The sequence below is a fragment of the Pseudorca crassidens genome, chromosome 20 (genome assembly GCF_039906515.1).
Source record: "Pseudorca crassidens isolate mPseCra1 chromosome 20, mPseCra1.hap1, whole genome shotgun sequence".
NCBI lineage: Eukaryota > Metazoa > Chordata > Mammalia > Artiodactyla > Delphinidae > Pseudorca > Pseudorca crassidens.
Window position 1 is genome coordinate 3,030,033 of NC_090315.1, and position 21,899 is coordinate 3,051,931.

At 43.2% G+C, this 21,899-nt stretch overlaps 1 protein-coding gene across 2 annotated transcripts; it reads left to right on the top strand.

Annotated features, from left to right (window-relative positions):
• The first annotated feature begins 8,706 nt into the window (after positions 1-8,706).
• LOC137214291 (zinc finger protein 416-like) lies at positions 8,707-19,620 on the top strand. Of its 2 annotated transcripts, none has more exons than XM_067717785.1 (4): positions 8,707-9,091; positions 10,376-10,414; positions 10,841-10,967; positions 15,663-19,620. In XM_067717785.1, the coding sequence occupies exons 2-4, from the start codon at positions 10,382-10,384 to the stop codon at positions 17,231-17,233; spliced, it is 1,731 nt and encodes a 576-aa protein (XP_067573886.1). In that variant the 5' UTR covers positions 8,707-9,091; positions 10,376-10,381; the 3' UTR covers positions 17,234-19,620. The 2 variants fall into 2 exon arrangements, with proteins under 2 accessions (XP_067573886.1, XP_067573885.1); XM_067717784.1 differs by lacking the exon at positions 8,707-9,091 and adding an exon at positions 9,154-9,806.
• Positions 19,621-21,899: the final 2,279 nt, after the last annotated feature.

A 21,899-nucleotide genomic window follows, 5' to 3' on the forward strand; every position in this document is an offset into this window, starting at 1 on the left:
AATTCCCAACATAATTCTTTATTATAGGAAACTGACCTTAATGTCAGTTTCCAATGTATATATGAAACATTCAATGTCCTTTTCAATGCAACTTGGCTTTTTCTGGTGTTTATGAGAAAATCATATTTTATAATGTGTGATTTTTTTTCTAAGAATTACTTATTCATATACATTTCCCCCCAAAAAAGCACTGAGATTATAATCACCTCTTATTGTTCTGTATATTTACATGTTTTCATTGAGTTTTACTTTTTTATTTGTTTTAGGAATCTTTCAGCAATAGGTATGATAAAAGTGAAAAAAGTTCTAATTTTTATAAATACAAATGTGCTAAAGATGTTTTAAGTCCACAGGTTTGGTACATGCTTACTAATACTTTGCCCAGGCAAAATTATGAAGATATATTGCAGCATTTTTACCTAAGAGATTGACTGTTCCTTATGTTTAGATCTAGTGTCTATTTATTTTCTCTAAGATTAAAGTTGGAAATATAGCTCTAATGTCTTAATTAAATCTCCAAATATTTTAATAGCATATATTAAATAAGTCATTTCTCCAAACTAATTCATCAACTTTTATCATGTATAAACTTCTCTAGACTTATCATATAAATAACTGCAAACACAGATAATTAGCAAGCTCCTTGTTCTATTCTATTTTTTGGCTTTTGCCAGTAGCATCCTATAGTTATTATTATACTTTATACATAGTAAGGCAAGTTCATTTTGTTAAACTGATTTTTTTTTACAAAATTTGTGTTATTTTATTTATTTATTTATTTAAAATTAATTGATTTATTTTTATTTATTTATTTTGGCTGTGTTGGGTCTTCCTTGCTGCTCGTGGGCTTTCTCTAATTGCGGCAAGCGGGGGCTACTCTTCATTGCAGTGCGCGGGCTTCTCATTGCAGTGGTTTCTCTTGCTGCAGAGCATGGGCTCTAGGAGCGTGGGCTTCAGTAGTTGCAGCATGTGGGCTCAGTAGTTGTGGCACACGGTCCTTAGAGCACAGGCTCAGGAGTTGTGGCGCACGGGCTGAGTTGCTCCACGGCATGTAGGATCTTCCCGGACAAGGGCTCGAACCCATGTCTCCTGCATTGGCAGGCGGATTCTTAACCACTGCGCCACCAGGGAAGCCCCAGCATTAACTTTTGTAGTTATTTTTATATAATTTATAGACATTTCATTTATATGCGTCAATTTTTTGGAGTTACTGCTGTACCAAAATTGTGCAGGAGCAGCTTCTTCAGGTGGAATCCTGTGACATCGGTGCTCAATTTCCTTGCTTCTCTTACATGGCAAATAGTTTCAGGATTATCTTGGAAAGCTGGTGTCCTAAATGTAATTAAGGTATTTTTTCCTCTCCTCAAGACACTCTGTTTACTTATACTGGGTCTTATATTGAGTCCATAAACTGGGTACTAGAATTAGGCATTTTTGTAGGGTTGTCCAAATTTTCCAGAATTTTTTTTCAATGGAAAGGGAAACGAAATACATATCAGTTTAAAATCTAATACTATACTAGTTAGTATTGTTTTTATCAAATGTGGATTTTAAGTTTTATTAAAATTCTTTGGTTTTATATTTGCATTTATTTTGTCTCACATAAAAACTCTTTCCCATTTATTTTAAAATGTTTTATTCCAAAATACTCTACCAATGCATTATAGTAAAATATATAAACAATACATAAGGTTTCTTTGTAGGTAGTTTTTATATATTTATTTATTCATTTATTTATTTATGGTTGTGTTGGGTCTTCGTTGCCGTGTGCAGGCTTCTCATTGTGGTGGCTTCTCTCATTGTGGACACGGTCTCTAGGCACATGGGCTTCAGTAGTTGCTGCACATAGGCTCAATAGTTGTGGCTCACGGGCTTAGTTGCTCCACAGCATGTGGGATCTTTCCGGACCAGGGATCGACCCCGTGTCCCCTGCATTGGCAGGCGGATTCTCAACAACTGAGCCACCAGGGAAGCCCTGTAGGTAGTTTTGCCTCATATTTTCCCCTTAGGGATATACAGTCAAAATTCTGTATTTGCAATTCACTTGAAGTATTTCATTTACACATGGAGACCAACAACTGGATATTCAATCACTGTTTTTAACCTGTGTATTTAGTGGTTTTAAAACGTTTACTTTGCTTTAATATAATTTAATAATTATGCGAAACACGTACACTTGTACAAATAAAACACTCTAACAAGTTTTTTCCTTAAAAGTCTAGCTTTAAATTCTGCCCGATCCTATACAAATATGTGTTCTATGCCTGTATTTTCATTCCTTCATATAATTGGAAAAACTCCAGCACACTCTGCACACAGTTTTGTAGCTGGCTTTTCAATGCATAATGCATCCAGGTCATAACTGTAGATCAGAGTGTAGAGATTCTCTTCACTCCGTTTACAAATGTAGAAAACTCTGTTGCACAGATGGACCATAATGCATTCACCCAGATCCCATAAATAGGCATTACATGTTTCCAAGTAGAACCAGAATCTTCAGGAGTAACCCCTGCACCCATAAACACATACTTAATGCTCATTTAAATTGAGAAAGTCTGTGTTACACTTAGCACTGGAAGTTACTGGGCATGGTGGTGATGGTAACATATTTCTTTTTGTTGGTTGAATTGCGAATTCCTCTGGCTCCAACTAAAATCAATGTCCCATAGATACTGATGTGATGGCTTCTTCAAAGTGGGAAATGGGAATTATCTTAGTCACTCAGATGGGAGTGGGAATCCTCGGGAACTCATTCCTCCTTTGTCTTTATAACTTCACTTTGCTCACTGGACACAAGGTCAGACCCACAGATTTGATTCTCAATCAACCAGTCCTAGCCAACTCCTTGGTGTTTTTCTCTAGAGGGATCCCTCATACAATGACAGCTTTTGGATCAAAATATTTCCTGAGTGAGGCTGGATGTAAATTTCTCTTCTATTTTCAAAGGGTGACCAGAGGGATTTGTCTTAGCACTACTTCCATCCTCAGTGGCTTCCAAAGCATTAGGCTTTGCCCCAATTTCTCTAAGTGGATGGAGCTCAGAATGAGATCACCAAAGTGCATTGCCTTCTGTTGCTTCCTTTGCTGGATCTTGCATTTTTTGGTAAATATCCTTATTCCTTTTCAAATGACTAATCCAAAGCACAGTGAAAACTTTAGTACTAATATAAAAGTAAATTATGGATACTGTTCCTCACTGAATCCAGACCGGATTATAAGTTTTGTAGTTACAGCCATATTCTTCACAATAGACTTCATATGTTCAGGCCTCATGGTCTGGACTAGTGGCTCCATGGTCTTTTACCTGTACAGGCACATGTATCAAGTCCAACACATTCATAGCAACAGCCATTCTTCTAGATATGCTGCTGAGGCCAGAGCCACATATACCATCTTAATCCTTGTGAGCTCCTTTTTCTCCTTTTACTCACTGTCTTCTCTTTTGTCTATTTGGATGAGTTCATTTGTTATTCCAGACCAGTGGCTGGTGGATACCTCTATATTTTTGTCTTTATGTTTCCCAACATTCAGCCCCTTTCTGCTGATTTGCAGTGATACTCGTGTCACTCGTAAGGCAGTTTTTTTTTTTAATCTTCTAGGCAAGGAAAACACTTTGGCCTCTCCTTTTGCGGAGCACAGGCTCCGGACGCACAGGCTCAGCGGCCATGGCTCACGGGCCCAGCCGCTCTGCGGCATGTGGGATCTTCCCGGACCGGGGCACGAACCCGTGTCCCCTGCATCCGCAGGCGGACTCTCAACCACTGCGCCACGAGGGAAGCCTGGAAAACACTTTTTGCTAATTTGGTTGTGACCACTTTATTCTATTCTCTAGAGAAATTCAATTTTTTTCCTCATCTATTAATATTTGGTTGACTAATAATTTTCATATTCTTGATAGGAAAGTATATTCTATACAGATGGGAACAATTAGGTCCTAAAATTCATATTCCTATAAGAGATCTAATATTGTAGGTGAATATTTATACAATTAAACTAGCTGTTTTAGCTACATCAAAAAAAATTTCATGAAATTCTGAAATAGTCCAACAGAAAATTTTTTAATTTGGGAATTTGGACAAAAATCTGTCACTTTGCAGTTTTTGGTTTTTTTTACTTTGCAGTTTCTTGGTGTGTGTATATATACTAGTAAATTATAACAAGAAATTTGTGGGCTTCCCTGGTGGCGCAGTGGTTAAGAATCCGCCTGCCAATGCAGGGGACATGGGATCGAGTCCTGGTCCGGGAAGATCCTACATGCCGCAGAGCAACTAAGCCTGTGCGCCAGAACTACTGAGCCTGCACTCTAGAGCCTGAGAGCCACAACTACTGAGCCCACGTGCCACAACTACTGAAGCCCGCATGCCTAGAACTCATGCTCTGCAACAAGAGAAGCCACCGCAACGGAGAGTAGCCCCCGTTCACCGCAACTAGAGAAAGCCCGCGCCCAGCAACGAATACCCAACACAGCCAAAAATAAATAAATTTATTTTTACAAATTTGCCATTTCAATAATTTTCAAGTATACAATTCAGTGGCATTAAATATGGGCCCGAAAGTGCCTTCGGTTTTTTAAGTAAAAATAAAAGACACATTTTTCGTTTTCACCAAGAACTTTATTGAACAACGTATTCACCCTTTTGTTCCACTACCTTCTGCCATTTTTCAGGCAACTTCATAATTCTATCTTCTCAAAACTTTTAATCTTTTTGAGCAAAGACCTGTTCCAGGTGCCTTTTACAGTCTTCCAAGGAACTGAAATTTTTTCCATTAAGAGAATTTTGTAAAGACCGAAATAAATGGAAACGCGAAGGTGCAATGTCTGTTGAATACAGCGGACGAATCAGAACTTTCCAGCCAAGCTGTAACAGTTTTTTCCTGGTCATCAAAGAAACATGCAGTCTTGTGGTACCCTGATGGAAGATTATGCGTTTCCTGTTGGCTAATTCTGGGCGCTTTTCATCGAGTGCTGCTTTCAGTTTGTCTAATTTGGAGCAGTACTTGTTGGAATTAATCGTTTGGTTTTCCGGAAGGAGCTCATAATAGAGGACTCCCTTCCAATCCCTCCATATACACAACATCACCTTCTTTGGATGAAGACCAGCCTTTGGTGTGATTGGTGGTAGTTCATTTCACTTGCTCCATGATCTCTTCCATTCCACATTATTGTACAGTATCACTTTTCATCGCCCGTCACAATTTGTTTTAAAAATGGAACATTTTCATTATGCTTCAGTAGAGAATCACATGTGGAAATATGGTCAAGAAGGTTTTTTTGCTTAACTTATGTGGAACCCAAACATCAAAGCGATGAACATAACCCAGCTGGTGCAAATTATTTTCAACGCTTGATTTGGATATTTTGAGTATGTTGGCTATCTCCTGTGTGGTATAACGTTGATTGTTCTCAGTTAATGTCTTAATTGATCGCTATCAACTTCAACTTGTCTACATGACCGTGGAGCATTGTCCAGCAAGAAATCTCCAGCATGAAATTTTGCAAACCACTTTTTTTTTTTTAAAGAGGATGTTGGGGGTAGGAGTTTATTAATTAATTAATTTACTTTTTTTTTTTGCTGTGTTGCGTCTTCGTTTCTGCGCGAGGGCTTTCTCTAGTTGTGGCAAGTGGGGGCCACTCTTCATCGCGGTGCGTGGACCCCTCACTATCGCGGCTTCTCCTGTTGCGGAGCACAGTCTCCAGACACGCAGGCTCAGTAGTTGTGGCTCACAGGCCCAGTTGCTCCGCGGCATGTGGGATCCTCCCAGACCAGGGCTCGAACCCGTGTCCCCCGCACTAGCAGGCAAACTCTCAACTACTGCGCCACCAGGGAAGCCCCTGCAAACCACTTTTGACATGTTCAATCAGTCACAGCACCTTCTCCATACACTGCACAAATCTTTTTCTGCATTTCAGTTGTGTTTTTACCTTTCTTGAAATAATAAAGTATAATATACCAAAAGGTTGCCTTTTTTCTTCCATGTTCAATATTCAAATGGCTACACAAAAATTCACCAATTTCGATAAGTCTTTTTTAAAATGCATACTGATATGACAGCTGTCACATAAGATCTAACAACATTGTTTTGAATGAAGTTAAAGACAACTAAGTGCTACTATAGCCATCTTACAGAAAAAAAAAACGAAATTTTTAGCCCACCGATTATTTTCAATATTTTGCTTCTACCACCCCTAGCTTAAAAAAAAAAAATCAAACCAAATGGAAAATGTGTATCCATTGAGAAATAATCCCCCATTCCCCTCTCCATCCAGCCCCTGGAAACCTCTAATCTACTTTCAGTCTGTACAAGCTTTTCTATTCTAGATATTCCTTACAAGTGGAATTGTACAATATTTTTCCTTTCATGTCTGGCTTTAATTGTTTGGCATGTTTTGAAGGTTCATCATATTGTGGCATGTATCAGAACTTTATTCCTTTTCATGACTGAATAATATTCTAATGTATGAATGTACCACATTTAAAAATCTATTCATGTGTTAATGGACACTTCAGTTGTTACCACCTTTTGGCTATCGTGAATAATGTTGCTATGAAAATTGTTGCACACGAATGTGTTTGTGTCCCTGCTTTCAATTCTTTCAGGTTTCCCAAGGAGTGGAATTGCTGAGTCCAGTGGCATTTCTGTATTAAGTTTTTGAGGAGCTGCTAAACCGGTTTTCATATTATTAAACTGTTTTTCACATTGCAGCATTTTACATTCCCATCAGCAATGTCCGAGTGTTCCAATTTCTCCACAGTCTCATCCATACTTGTTATTTCCCCTTTTCTCCCCATAGTCATCCTGGTAGATGTAGACTGGTATCTCACGGTTTTGATTAGAATTTCCCACGTGTATAATGATGTTGACATTTTACTGAAAAACAGGAGTATTTTACTCCTGTTTTTATTGATCCTTTATTTTACAGTAATTTACTCCTGTTTTTCATGATCCTTTTCCTCCATTTTCCCCTCTCTTCTGGCCTCCCATCAGTGAACAAACATGGACTGATACCTACTTTCTTAACGGGAAAACTCCCTTTCGCCCACCACTTCCTTAAAGCTTTATCTGTTCCATTTTCTGAGGCTCCCTGGCTCCTCTTCCCCCGTGCCCATCCCAGTCGCGCTTGCAGCCCACATGTAAAATTCCTTTCCTCATAGTGCCTCTTCTATTCCCCAAATAAGTCAGGGAAAGCCATCTTTCTTTCTGTGAGTAAACTGCGCATAGCAAAACTGATTGCAACAGGATGTAGACATATCCTATTAGGAACAGATGTAGTATATAATATGACTTGAGCCTGTCATTTTGGGATTTTCCTCCCCTCTTATTCAGCTCAAAAAATAATTTCCCTAACTCCAGTAAGTCTCTTTCTAGAAGGGGCTCCTACTCAAATCATATTTCTCCCAGCCTTTAAATTATTTGGAAGTTTCATGCTGTACTATGTGGATTTCCATGCAGTCAAAGCTCAGGGCAGAGGAGGAGGATTGAATTCCTGTGTGGACCTGACCGAAAATGGTATGTGAGCAATGAAGATGCCTGAGAAATCTGCATGGGTCACCAAGGTGTCTGGAAGAAAGCTAAACTGTGCCTGTTCAGCGTGAGACTTCACAGGGATGCACAGAGAACTGCGGCTAGGGCTGAGAACCGGCCGGAGATTGCACAGGCTGCACAGCGCCGGTGATATTAGAATCCTGACCGACCAGAGTGGGGATACCTCCCTGAACAACTTAGGTGGTCAGTGGAGACCCCAGAAAGGCTTCACCTAGGAGTAACAGGGTGCCCTAATATATATGCTCCTACCCTGGTCAGGCAACATTGCAGCAGCTGGTGGAGGGGCAAAGAGGGAATGAGAGCAGCAACGATCCCCTAGCTGCCTGCATTTAGGCTTTGACGGTGTCCTACCTCCCCATAGGGGTTTCCTAGTCTAGGAATTCTCTTCAAGTAATTTACAACCCTCTCTTTTAATAACGGGATGAGTTATGCTTCAGCAGAATCGCGCATTGAATTGTGTCGCTTTTCCAGACACCCCGACTCTGGGAAGACGTGCAGGTGTGGGCGGTGGGGAAACCACTGCCAGCCTACCCCATCTGCAGCAGGGCCTCCCTCAGAAGGACCCTGGCCCAAGCGCAGGCTGGTCTAGGGTCCTCCCTGTGCTCCACGCTGGGGGGGTGGTGGTTCTGTGACAATCTCTCCCTTCTCCCGTGTTCCAAGGGAACGCCGTTAGTTCTTTTCCTCCAGGAACAGATGTACTTCAAGGCAGCGAAGCCATGTGTGATCTGAGGTCGCATCTTGGAGAGGACAATGAGACCTAGGCACAGTGGGTGTGGCAGGAGGGACAGGCTGCAACTCCGGACCCTACAGTGCCCGCTGGTTGCGGGCTCACAGTGACTCAGGCAGAGAGGAGGGGGGCGCGGGAGCCGGAGGAGACATCCAGGGAGAGTGGGCACCTCCTCTCTGCCTGAGTCACTGAGCCCGCTGGCTGCGGGCTCACAGTGACTCAGGCAGAGAGGAGGGGGGTGCGGGAGCCGGAGGAGACATCCAGGGAGAGTGGGCACCTCCGTGGACGTCTTTAATGGCACTCCCCTTGGGGTTGAGTCTACATTCCTGGCCGCAGAGTCTGCGGTCCCCCATTTTCACCTAAGGGCCGAATCCCAACTTTCACACGCAGCCGCCAGGGGGCGCCGGCCGGTCCAGGAGAGATGCGGGCTACGAGTTGCCCTAGGGCCTTTCCCCGGGGGAGAGCAGGGAGCTGCAGGGACGCTCAAAGGGCCTCCAGACCCCGCGGAGGTTCCCGGGTTCACCAGAGTCCTACTGGGAAGGGTAAACCTGGAGCCCCCAGACGGTCTCCCTCGGCCCCTCTGGGATTCAGGCGCGAGGTCTCTACTGCTGGTCCCAGGATGAAGGTCCTCACCCCTCCCCCTACAGAGGTCAAGCGCACACCCCGGTCGCCAGCGACAAGTCCGCGCTGCTCTCCGGAAGCCGAGTCCCCGCCTGACGCCCTCGAGGCAGAGTCTCAAATTTTCGCCTACAAAGTCAACTCCCGACCTTTCCAGGCGACACCCCAGGAGGCGCAGCCAAACCTGCCAACCCTGATCTGGTCAGATCACAAGCCCGTTTTGCGGTCAGGGGTCAGAGAGGGGTGGGAGCGGCTCTCACACAAGGGAGGGAACTCAGGACTTTTCGCAAAGGGTGCTGACTGTGTCTTCCCCCAATCCCCGCGCCGGGGGAGACCTCCCATGTAGCCCGCGACAACCCGGGTCAGCGTAGGGGTTCCCATGTGGGGTCGAAGCGTCGCCGACCCCTCATCCGGACACTTTCCGGGCAACCTCCGTACAGGCCCACAGGGTAGACCGCCGCCCGGGCCATAGAGCCCTAACACGGCCTCCGGGACTCCGCGATCTCGGTGTGGGCTCCCTCCTCTGTGGCTGGTGGGGCCATGGGAACTACGCTACCCACAATGCCGGAGGCCGAGGGCCAAGACTAGCAGCCAATGAACGCCCGAAAGCAGGGCGTTTTCTCGTTCGGACCAGAGGATGTGGGTGGGACTTCTGGCGCCGCTGTTGTGGCAGTCACTATGGCTGCTCCAGTGTCCAACAGCGATACGGGTACTTTAGGAGAGCGGAGTCAGGATCGGGGTGACCAGAGCGAGGAGGCTTTAGAGGAGAGGTTGTCCGCACTGCACAGCGGCGAGTCTGCAGAGCCGCGGCGGTAGATGACGATTGTACACGAGTTCCGTCTCTGTCGCCCACCACCTAAGACCCCGCTCCTCCCAGACTCCGATGGCGGCGGCCGCGCCGAGGGACCCGCCTCAGGTAAACGCTCGTCCTACTGGCCCTGACCGCCCTCACCCCACCAGACACTAAAGACCCAAGTGCGGGGCGCCTGCTCATGTCTATGCAGTATAGATCCCTGTGTCCAGAAGAGTGAGTATCTCATGGGTGGAGTCCCCATATCTAAAAAACAGTGTGATGAGATGTTGGGAGAGTGTTACAGGCAGAGGGACCGGTTTATGTAAAGTTGTGGAGGGGCGATTGAGCCAGAATCATTCCCACTTGGGATGGCAAGTTGAGGAGTTTTAATCTCAGGACGGTATGGAGGGTTGTGAATAGAAGAGGCACATGGTGTGAGTTAGGCTTTTCAAATTTTCCAGAAGTTGCTCAGAGTAAGAACAGACTGGAAAGGGGATGAAAACACTGAGCCACAGGGCGGTTGGGTTTTTATCCAAGATCATACAGTTGTAAGAGCACGAAGAACAGAGACTCAGAGATAATGCAGTCATCCCAGGTCACCTTGCTCCAGGGCTGGACAGGGGTACAGGGAGACCTGAGGCTACTGAGCCTGCCATGATTACATCTCTCTAATGACCTCCCTCTTCCTACAGACTCCCATGACTACAGAAGTGCTTATGGACTGTACAAAGGTGAGTGGAGGATATTCCAGGCCTTCAATGGTCCTGACCCACCCTTTGTCTCTGGGATTGTGTCCTGGGATTTTTCCAGTCCATGGACCTAGAGACCCTGAAGAAACCCCAAGCCCACATTTGGTTGTCTCTGGGAGGCACAATTTGGGACTCCAGGGGAATTACCTGACAAGAGGACATATGCCCTAATGCCAGGCTCAGAGTTTAGATGGTGTCTCCCTGCCCACGTGCTTGTTGTTGGTGTGGGCAGACACAGTGATCTTGATACCATGAGAAGAGAGCAGGTATCTGAGGCTCCAGGGCCTGATATTTTCTCTAAGGTGGGAACACTGGAAGGAGGATGAGCAGGGGATGGATGTCTGGGTGAAGGAACTTGGGTCCTAGAAGAGAAGTTGATCATGGAATTATCTGTCCTCATCCTGGCAGGGCTGTGTGACCTTTGAGGACGTGGCCATTTACTTCTCACAGGAGGAGTGGGGGCTCCTTGATGAGGCTCAGAGACGCCTGTACCACAAGGTGATGCTGGAGAACTTTTTACTTACAGCCTCAATGGGTAAGGCCCTCACCCAAGGGTCCTGGTCGCTATCTTACCTTCTGTCCCCCAGAGGCAGCTCTGCCCTTTCCACAGACAGACCATGGGCTCTGCTAACTTCCCCACTTTCTTGGCATATGTGTTGTGGGTACCAGTGCTGAGCTGTGTGCACTGCCCGCCCCAAGTAGTTCTAAATCCTGTTGCACCAAGCTTGCAGGGAAGGATCTCGGATTTAGGAGTCTTGCAGTCAGCCTAAAACAAAGCATCTCACCTTGTTTGCCCTCACTCTGGCAGAATGAATGTGTCCAGATCCATGACACGTGGTTTCCCGAGTTCTGATTGAGTCGGTAATTTTAATAATATTTATAATTAGTATTTAACAATATGTATATATGATATATAATTTTTACTGATGTTAGATATGGGGTCCTGATGGATGGGACCACAATATTATAGTAATCCACCATGAGGCACCTTTAATTTTTCCAGATTTAAGGACAGACATAATTGGGCTTTAGAATGGAAAAACAGTGGGGATAATCACCCCTTCATTTATTAGATTTTCTATAGTAAGTTTTAATCCTTGAAGGCCCTGTTTTAACATACATTGGGCTATATTACCTATTTTAACTGGGTGGCCTGTGAGGTACCATTTTATTAAGCCAATTTGTGTCAAAGACTTATGTTAATTTAAAATTATTATTCAGCATGTTAGAGCAGCTGTGCCCAATATGGGATAGTTTTGGGTGCTATGACATTGGAAAATTTAAGAAAGGCTACAGTTCAAGTGAGACATACCTATTTTTCTCTGTTTTGTATTTAGTTACATTCCTAAGAGTATACAGTTATGGTGTGTAAAAATAGTGTAATCCTGGGACTTCCCTGACTGTCCTGTGGTTAAGACTCTGTCCTTCCACTGCAGGGGGTGTGGGTTTGATCCCTGGTCGGGGAATTAAGATCCTGCATGCTGTGTGGCCAAAAAAGTAGTGGAATCCTCACATATAATTTGAGCCCCACTAATAATTACGTTTACGAAGTTTGACCATTGGTCCCTTTTAGTAAATGTTAAAAGTTATTTATTTATTTATATTTAAACCATTATACTTAAACCATTGTACTAAGGAATGATTGACATTTAAAAAGGTGTACACATTTCCTGGATACAACTCAATAATTTGGGAATAAGTATACATCCTTGAAACCATCACCACCATCAAGACCATAAACATACATATCCACTGCCTCCCACCCCTTTATTATTATTATCATCATTATTAATTGGTGTGTGTGTGTGTGTGTGTGTGTGTGGTAAGAACACTTAGGTTGCTTCCATATCTTAACTATTGTACATAATGCTGCAATGAACAGAGGGGTGCATATATCTTTTCAAATTAGTGTTTTTGTTTTGTTCAGATAAGTACCCAGAAGTGGAATTGCTGGATTGTATGGTAGTTCTATTTTTAATTTTTTGAGGAGTCCCCATATTGTTTTCCATAGTGGCTGCAACAATTTACATTCCCACCAATAGTGCATAAGCGTTCCCTTTTCTCCACAGCCTCACCAGCACTTGTTATTTGTTGTCTTGGTAACAGCCATTCTGAGAGGTGTGAGGTGATACCTCATGTGGTTTGATTTGCATTTCCTTGATGGTTAGTGATGTTGAACATTGTTTCATGTGTCTGTTGGCCATCTGTATGTCTTCTTTGGAAAAAAGTCCATTCACATCCTCTGCTCATTTTTTAATTGGGCTGTTTGTTTGTTTTCTTTGATATTGAGTTTACATGTAAGTTTTTTGGGGTTTTTTTACATGTAAGTTTTTAATCCATTTTGAGTTGTTTTTGTGTATGGTGTAAGGTAAGGGTCCAATTTCATTCTTTTGCATGTAGATATCCAGTTTTCCCAGCACCACTTATTGAACAGGCTACCCTTTTCTAGTTTGTATTCTTGGCCCCCTTCGCAAACATTAGTTGACCATATATGCAGAGGGTTATTTCTGTGCTCTCTATTCTGTTCCATTGTTCTATGTGTCTGCTTTTATGCCAGTACTATACTATTTTGATTACTGTAGCTTTGTAATATATATAATTTGAAATAAAGAAGTGTGACGGGGCTTCCCTTGTGGCGCAGTTGTTGAGAGTCCGCCTGCCAATGCAGGGGACATGGGTTCATGCCCCGGCCCGGGAAGATCTCACATGCCACGGAGCGGCTGGGCCCGTGAGCCATGGCTGCTGAGCCTGTGCGTCCGGAGCCTGTACGCCACAACAGTGAGAGACCCGTGTACAGCAAAAAAAAAAAGAAAAAGAAGTGTGATGCCTCTAGGTTTGTTCTTCTTGCTTAAGAATGCCTTGGCTATTCAGGGTCTTTTGTGGTTCCATATGAATTTTAGGATTTTTTTTTCTACTTCAGTGAAAAATGCCATTGGCATTTTGAAAAGGGTTGCATTGAGTCTGTAGATAGCTTTGGGTAGTATATTTAAGAATATTAATTTTTCCAATCCATGAAGAGAAGACCTCTTGCCATTTAGTTCTGTCTTTAATATTTTTTATCAATGTTTTATAGTTTTCAGTGTAAAGATCCTTTCACCTCCATGTTTAAATCTCTTCCTAAGGGTGTTTTTTGTTTTGTCTTTTTATCATCATAAAAGGAATTGGTTCTTAGTTTCTTTTTTTTTTTTCTTTTTTTTTTTTTGCGGTACACGGGCCTCTCACTGTTGTGGCCTCTCCCATTGCGGAGCACAGGCTCCGGACGCGCAGGCTCAGCAGCTATCTGATTTTTATCCTTCTTTCTATTAATGTGGTATATCACATTTATTGTGTTTGCTGAAATGTCTTTGCATCCCAAAGGTAAATCCCAGTTGAACATGCTGTATGATACTTTTTTAAAAAAAATTAATTAATTTATTTATTTATTTTTGGCTGTGTAGTGTCTTTGTTGCTTTGCATTGGCTTTCTCTAGTTGCGGTGAGCAGGGGCTACTCTTCGTTGTAGTGCATGGGCTTCTCATTGTTGTGGTTTCTCTTGTTGTGGAGCACGGGCTCTAGGCACGCAGGCTTCAGTAGTTGTGGCACATGGGCTCAGTAGTTGTGGCTTGTGGTCTCTACAGCTCAGGCTCAGTAGTTGTGACACACGGGCTTAGTTGCTTTGTGGCATGTGGGATCTTCCCGGGCCAGGGCTCTAACCCATGTCCCTTGCATTGGCAGGCAGATTCTTAACCACTGCATCACCAGGAAAGCCCTGTATGATACTTTTAATGTGCTGTTGAATTTGGTTTACTGTATTTTGCTGAGGATTTTTGCATCTATGTTCATCAGGGATATTGGCCTTTGATTTTCTTGTGTTGTAGTGTTCTTATCTGACTTTGGTGTAAGGGTGATACTGGCTTTGTAAAATGAGTTTTGTTGTGTTCCCTCCTCTTCAGTTTTTTTGAGGATTAGTATTAAATGTTTCATAGAATTTACCAGTGAAACCATCAAACACTGGGATTTTCTTTTGGGGGAGGTTTATTATTACTGATCCAATATCCTTACTCATTATTGGTCTTCTCTGATTTTCTATTTCTTCAAAATTAAATCTTGGTAGGTTGTATATTTCTAGGAATGTATCCATTTCTTCTAGGTTATCCAATTTGTTGGTGTATAATTATTCATAGTAGTGTCTTATGATCCTCGTATTTCTGTGGGATCAATGGTAATGTTTCCTCTTTCATTTATAATTTTATTTATTTGAGTCCTCTCTTTTTTTCTTAGTCTAAGAGGTTTGTCAATTTTATCTTTTTCAAAAAATCTTAGTTTTGATCTTTTCTATTGTTTTTCTAGTCTCTATTTTGTTTATTTCCACTTTTATCTTTACTGTTTCCCTCCTTCTGATAACATTGTGCTTAGTTTGTTCTTTTTCTAGTCTTTGAAGTGTGAAGATAGTGTGTTTACAATCTTTCTTTTTTTCTTAGTGTAGATATGTATCTGCTATAAAACCTTCCCCTTTTAGAACTGCTTTTGCTGGGTCCCGTAAGTTTTGGTATTTTGTGTTTCCATTTTCATTTGTCTCAATATATTTTTTGATTTCCCTTTTGATTTCATCTTTAATTCATTGGTTGTTCAAGAGTGTGTTATTTAATTTCCACATATTTGTGAATCTTCCCATTCTCCTCCTGTCATTATTTTCTATGTTTATCTTATTTTGGTCAGAAAAGATATTTGATATGATTTCAGTTTTCTTAAATTGGTTAAGACTTGTTTTGTAGCCTACCATATGATCTATCCTGGAGAATTTTCCCTGCACTCTTGAGTAGTGTGTGTTCTGTATTTGATGAAATGTTCTATATATGTCTGTTAGATACATTTGGTTTATAGTGTTCAAGTCCACTGTTTCCCTGGCCGTGAAGGTTTTTTGTTTTTTGGGGGTTTTTTTTTGGCGGTACGCGGGCCTCTCACTGTCGTGGCCTCTCCCATTGCAGAGCACAGGCTCTAGATGCGCAGGCTCAGCGGCCATGGCTCACGGGCCCAGCTGCTCTGTGGCATGGGGGATCTTCCCGGACTGGGGCACGAACCCGTGTCCCCCGCATTGGCAGGCAGACTCTCAACCACTGCGCCACTAGTGAAGCCCATGAAGGTTTTTTAAGATGTCAAAACATCATATTATACAGAAAGCTTATAAAAGAACATGATTAATACTCTCCCATCATAATCAGCATGATTCACAAATATTTCTCTTTTTTCAGTTTGTTTGCATGGAACAGAGAAGAAAGAGACACGTTCTGGGCAAAATGTTTCCCTAGAAGTTTTGTCACAGGTCAGGACTCCAAAGGTAGGTCTAATCAGCCAGAAGGCTCATCCCGGTGAGAAATGTGTCCCAATCCTGAAAGACATTTTGCACTTGGCTTACCTACCTGGGCAGAAACCATACTTGACTGGGGCATGTGCAAACCTACGACAGCTTCAGAAGCATTTCAGTGCAAATAAAAGTGACATGGATAGGGCATCATTTGTAAAGAGTTGCATATTCCATGTGTCAGGGCATCCCTTCACCTGTAGGAAGGTTGGAAAGGACTTCCCAGCTACTTTGGGTCTTCTCCAGCACCAGATCACTCCCACTTGTGAGAAACTCAACAAAATCACCAAGTGTGGGGAGGCCTTTCATGGTAGGAAAAGTCATTACAAGTTGTGTGAATGTGGGAAAGCTTCCAGCTACAAACAGAGTCTTGTTTACCACCCAAGTGTCCCTACTAGGAAAAGGGTTTATGAGTCTAGCAAATATGGGAAAGCCTTGCACTGTAAGTACTCACTTGTTCAGCTCCAGAGAGTCCACACTGGAGAAAGGCCTTACGAGTGCAGTGAATGTGGAAAATCGTTTAGGCAAAGAGCCACCCTCATTATATACCAGAGAGTTCACACTGGAGAAAGGCCTTATAAATGTGGCGAGTGTGGAAAATCCTTTAGTCAGTGCTCCAATCTTATTGAACACTACAGAATTCACAGTGGAGAAAGGCCTTATGGGTGTGAGGAATGTGGAAAAGCCTTTGGGTGCAAATCCAATCTTGTTCGGCACCAGAGAACCCACACTGGAGAAAAGCCTTATGAGTGCAGTGAATGTGGGAAATTCTTTAGACAAAGCTTCACGCTTGTTCAACACCGGAGAATTCACACCACAGCAAGGCCTTTTGTGTGTGTCCAGTGTGGGAAATCCTTTAGCCAAAGAGCCACTCTCATTAGACACCAGAGAGTTCACACTAGTGAAAGGCCTTATGAGTGTGGGGCATGTGGGAAAGCCTTTGGATCCAAATCCAAACTCGATTGGCACAACAGAAGTCACACTGGAGAAAGGCCTTATGAGTGTGGTGAATGTGGGAAGTCTTTCAGACAAAGCTACAGCCTCGTTGAACACCAGCGAATTCATAGTAAAACAAGACCCTTTGAGTGTGGCCAGTGTGGGAAGTCCTTTAGCAGAAGAGCCATCTTCACTAAACACCAGAGAATTCACACTGGAGAAAGGCCTTATAAATGTGGCGAGTGTGGGAAATCCTTTAGTAGAAGCACCAGCCTTATTCAGCACTACAGTATTCACACTGGGGCAAGGCCTTATGAGTGTGGGCAGTGTGGAAAATCCTTCAGGCAAAAGTCTGTCCTTATTCAACACCAGGTAGTTCACACTGGAGAAAGGCCTTATGAATGTGGCGAATGTTGGAAATGCTTTAGCCAGCGCTCCAGCCTCAATCTCCACCGAAAATTTCACACCAGGGAGAGGCCCCATGAACACAGGAAGTATGGGAAATATTTTACTCCAAACAGCTAACATTGTTTAGTACCAGGAAGTCCACACTCTGAGAAAGGCCTTAGACCTCAAGGAATTGCTGTCTCCTCATTCATTATAATAGCACTAGACAGCTTCTGTGAGGGAGCCGTCTGCCTTGAAATTGAACCTCATACCTCCCACTTTCCAGAGGGGTGATATTCCCAATGAGTTCCAGGGACCTGTGAAGCTTACAGGAGCTACAGTCCATGTTCTAAACTCCCCAGGGCCCTTGTCAGAGTTACATCTCTGACATTTTCTCTGGTAGAACCCACCTCACCTCTCCTGCCTTGCACAGTATTTCATTGGTCACCCTGATGTGCTAACACACAAGGCAGATGTCTGTGCTCTCTCCTTTTCCCTGGAGGAAATCTTGAGTAGTCTGTGCCCTTACATTTTCCTATTTCCAGTTGATTAAGTATGAGTCTGACCCTTCATCAAAATTGTTGGTTTCACATGACATTTGTGGTTGATATTCCTGCCTCAAAGTCACCAACTGGTAATTGCCTTGCCCCCTCCCCCCACCATTGCTCTGGTTTGTGCAGCAATAAAGGTCTTATTGTTTAATCTACCTTTAATCTTGGGGGTTGTATTCACTGTGGGGGGTGGGTGGAAAACAGAATTGGCCTGTTTGTATGAAGGGATGGGTCCTCAGCCTCTTGTGCCTCAGCAGGGACAGTATAATGACAGGAGAATAGTTTTCATTCCAGTTTTAGTCTAATTTGCATTGCTCCCCAAGACCTCCTAGGAACTAAAATAATGCTTTGTGGTCCTAATTTGGGACCTGGCAGTCTACATATTGTATGACCACAGGTTACCTTGAGGAGGGGTCACTTATTTTGGCAAGCTCCAGGGCCTTTGGGACTGCCATGACTTTGTCTCATATTCCCAGAGGGTGTCCTATAATGCCCAGTACTGTTGAGGGGAAGCTTTTCACCGGGTTCTACAAAGGAACCAAGTGTCCTGATGTTCATAATTCTGTGGACTGGTATCCCTCCTCACACTACAGGAGCTGGGTTTCAACCATACTTGGTAGTAAAATCCTGGGTGGGATTAATAGTCAGTGGAAGAGCATGCAACAAATTAAATGGAGTGTGCCTCTTCTAATGTGTGTCCATAAATCTTCCAGAGACTGTGGCTGTGAGGAATCACAGACCCTCCAAAGGCTGTGTACCTCCTATAGCTGAATTCATTTTCAGCAAACAATCTAAAGGTTTTGTGAATTCTCATTGTCTTTCTGGGCTGGTCAACTCAAGTCCATTGCTGTAAAGGCAGGGAAATGAGAACAGAGAATGGAGATCCTGTTGTCCAGGGATGTGTCTTTTGTGGTCTAGCCAGTGGTCCTGTTGTCCCAGACTGCAGCGGCCTCCATTGCTTGCCCATATTTCCAGCACTGATTCAGGGCTGCCCTTCCTGAGGAAAGAGAAAAAATAGAGTGGAGTCAATATTGAGTTGTTAAACTTTATGGTTTCCAGAAAGAGGGGGAGGTCCAGATTTTTTTTATTTTGAACCATTTGTTTTAGAAACTTTATTGAGGCATAATTGACATGCAGTAACCTATACATATTTAAGGTGTATAGTTTGAAAATTTTTGCCATATGTGTAAACCCATAAAACCATCAGAATCACGATAATGAACATAACCATGATTTACCTCATGCCCCTTTACAATCTCTTGTTGCCCTTCCCAAGCCTACAGGAGTCCAGTGATTTATTGCCTTCAACAATAAATTAGTTTGCATTGTCTAGAATTTTAGTTGAATTGAAGTATAAAAGTGTTTGCTCTTTTTTTTTGATATTTTTCATACTGCCTAATTATTTTGAAATTCATCAATGTTGCTTGTATGAATAGTTCATTTTTTTTACTGTTGAGTAGTATTCTTGTCTGTGGATATGCTACTATGTGTTTATCCATCCATCTGCTAATGGGCAGTTGGGTTGTTTCCAGTTTGGTGTTGTTAGAAATAAAGCTGCAATGAACATAGGCATACAGTTCTTTATATGAATATGTGTTTTAATTCTCTTGTGCCACTACTTCAGAGTATGTGAATGTTTCAATATTTAACAAACGGCCAAATTGTGATCTAAACTGGTTGGACACTTCTGTGTTCCCACCAACAGTATATGAGAGGTCCTATTCCTCCACATCCTGCCAATACTCGGTATTGTCAGTCTGTTTAATTTTAGCTGTTTTAACAGGGGTGTAATAGCATCTCACTGTGATTTTAATTGCAGTTCTCTGATGTTCATGATGTCCAGCATTTTTTTCCTGTTTATTTGCCACTTGTATATCTTCTTTAACGACTGTTACTACCAGTTGCTTATTTTGAAATGGATGTTGGCTGATGTTTCCTTTTCCATTAATAAATAAAAGACATATGTCTAACAAAGACAGGTGTTGGAACTTCACTCATTCCTCAGCAGTGATGTGTCATCTTTACTAAAAGGAAGTATTATTTTTGAATACTATCAGAATATTTTCTCAATTGTTTGTTGCTATTCTGGGAGTGTAACACTTCCAGAGTCTATATACTTTCAAGCGTTGTCTACCTTCCTAACATATTCTCCACCACTTTCGTAAGTCTAGACATTCAAATAAACAAGGCCCATTTTGTAGAGTTTTTGTCAGTTTTTCTGGTGTATCTATGCCCATCCTGGCCAATTTCAAGTTGCCAAAAGGATGGCACTAAACATGGATTTGGGAAGAGTGTGCAGTAGAACAATATTATAATGTATTTCCACCATGCTGATGGAGTGGTCACAAATAACCTCAGGAATATATATGAGTAAAACATAGTAAAATAATTTGGAAATCACAACTCTTTTTTTAAAATTAATTAAGTAAGTAATTGGTTTTATTTATTTATTTTTGGCTGCATTGGGTCTTTGTTGCTGCACGCAGGCTTTCTCTAGTTGTGGTGAGTTGGGGCTACTCTTTGTTGCAGTGTGCAGGCTTCTCATTGCAGTGGCTTCTCTTATTGCGGAGCACAGACTCTGAGTGCTTGGGCTTCAGTAGTTGTGGCATGTGGGCTTCAGTAGTTGTGGCTCACAGGCTCTAGAGCGTAGGCACAGTAGTTGTGACGCAGGGACTTTGTTGCTCCATGGCATGTGGGATCTTCCCAGACAAGGGCTCAAACCCATGTCCCCTGAATTGTCAGGTGGATTCTTAACCACTTCACCACCAGGGAAGCCTCAACCCCATGATTATTGATCAACTCATGGCCATTCTTGTTTCACCTGTCCTCACGCATATAACTGGGTTGTGCTACTTATAATCCCAACATCTTGTCATTCAATGCCTAATCTCCTCAGAATGTACTTCCAAAACGTAAGGACTCTTTCATAATCCTAATAACTTTCAGACAAAATTTTGAGTTGTCAAAGATATATTTTCAGGACTTTCCTGGTGGTGCAGTGTTTAAGAATTTGCCTGCTAATGCAGGGGACACGGGTTCTATCCCTGGTCTGGAAAGATCCCACATGTGGCAGAGCAACTAAACCCATGCACCACAACTACTGAGCCTGCGCTCTAGATCCCATGAGCCATAACTACTGAGCCCGTGTGCCACAACTACTGAAGACCACGTGCCTAGAGCCCATGCTCAGCAACAAGAGATGTCACCGTAATGAGAAGCCCGTGCTCTCTGCAACTAGAGAAAGCCAGCGCACAGCAACGAAGACCCAATGCAGCCAAAAATAAATAAATACATTTTAAAAAATATATATTTTTTCAGTGTTCAGTTTCTTTTTCAATTTTCCCAAAAATATGTTTGTTCTTTAAGGCAGTCAGATCCAAAATGGATCTATATGACTTTTAGTAGATGTATCTGGGAAGTCTCAATTCACTTACAGATATCATTTCATTTTTTAAAATTCTTGGGCCATTCATTTGTTGAAGTTGCTCTGTCGTTTGCCCATCAGAATTTGCCATGTTCTGGATTTGGGGTGTGCGTGTGTGTGTGTGTGTGTGTGTAAGTGTTCTCTGCCCTGGGCTGTGCTGTGCACGGTCCTTCCAGCGCCCCAAGTCCGCGCTGGAAAATCACCAGCTGGGGGCTCCCAGTCAGTCAGCCTAGCGCCCTGGAGGAACGAACCTCTCTCACCTCCCCAGCTCGGACTTGCGCTCCTCCAAGAAGCTCACCCCACCCGGTTCCCCGGAGCTGACGATCTTGTCCACAAAACGTGCCCCCTCCACGCGTCTCCGGAGCCCCAGCTCAGAACGAGGCTAACGATCTGCTCAGACATCCTTGCATGCAGCTTCCGAAAATTCTGCCGGAATTTGACAGTAACACTAATATCCTCACATAGGCCGAGAAAAATAATAATAAATGCGCCGTTTCCATTTAAAAAGTTTTACAAAACAAAACCCAGCATGGAAGTCGTTTATCCTAGTCTCTTATTTTGGACACCCCCGACTTTCTGCTTCCATACGCAGTGACAATCCTAGTATTGGTCGGGCCCGGGGGCTTGGGGCGAGGGGGTGAGGGTCTGCTTCCACCGTTCGCACTGAATTAGGACTAACATCGGAAATGGGGGTCGGGGCGCATTCCTTCCAGGACCGCGGCTTACCCCCTTGCAGTCATGGACCTGTTTCTTCTATACATGAGACCCAGAATTGTTCCGGCTCTCTCCCTACACTGGCAAAAAGGCGCCCCCACCAGACCCGGGGCAC

Bases quoted from the DNA above. Each gene is read 5' to 3' on its own strand.
- LOC137214291 (XM_067717784.1), top strand. From the start codon at position 9,774: ATGGCGGCGGCCGCGCCGAGGGACCCGCCTCAG. The intron at 9,807-10,375 runs GTAAACGCTCGT...CTCTTCCTACAG, and splicing joins CGCCGAGGGACCCGCCTCAG to ACTCCCATGACTACAGAAGT. The intron at 10,968-15,662 runs GTAAGGCCCTCA...CTCTTTTTTCAG, and splicing joins TTTACTTACAGCCTCAATGG to TTTGTTTGCATGGAACAGAG.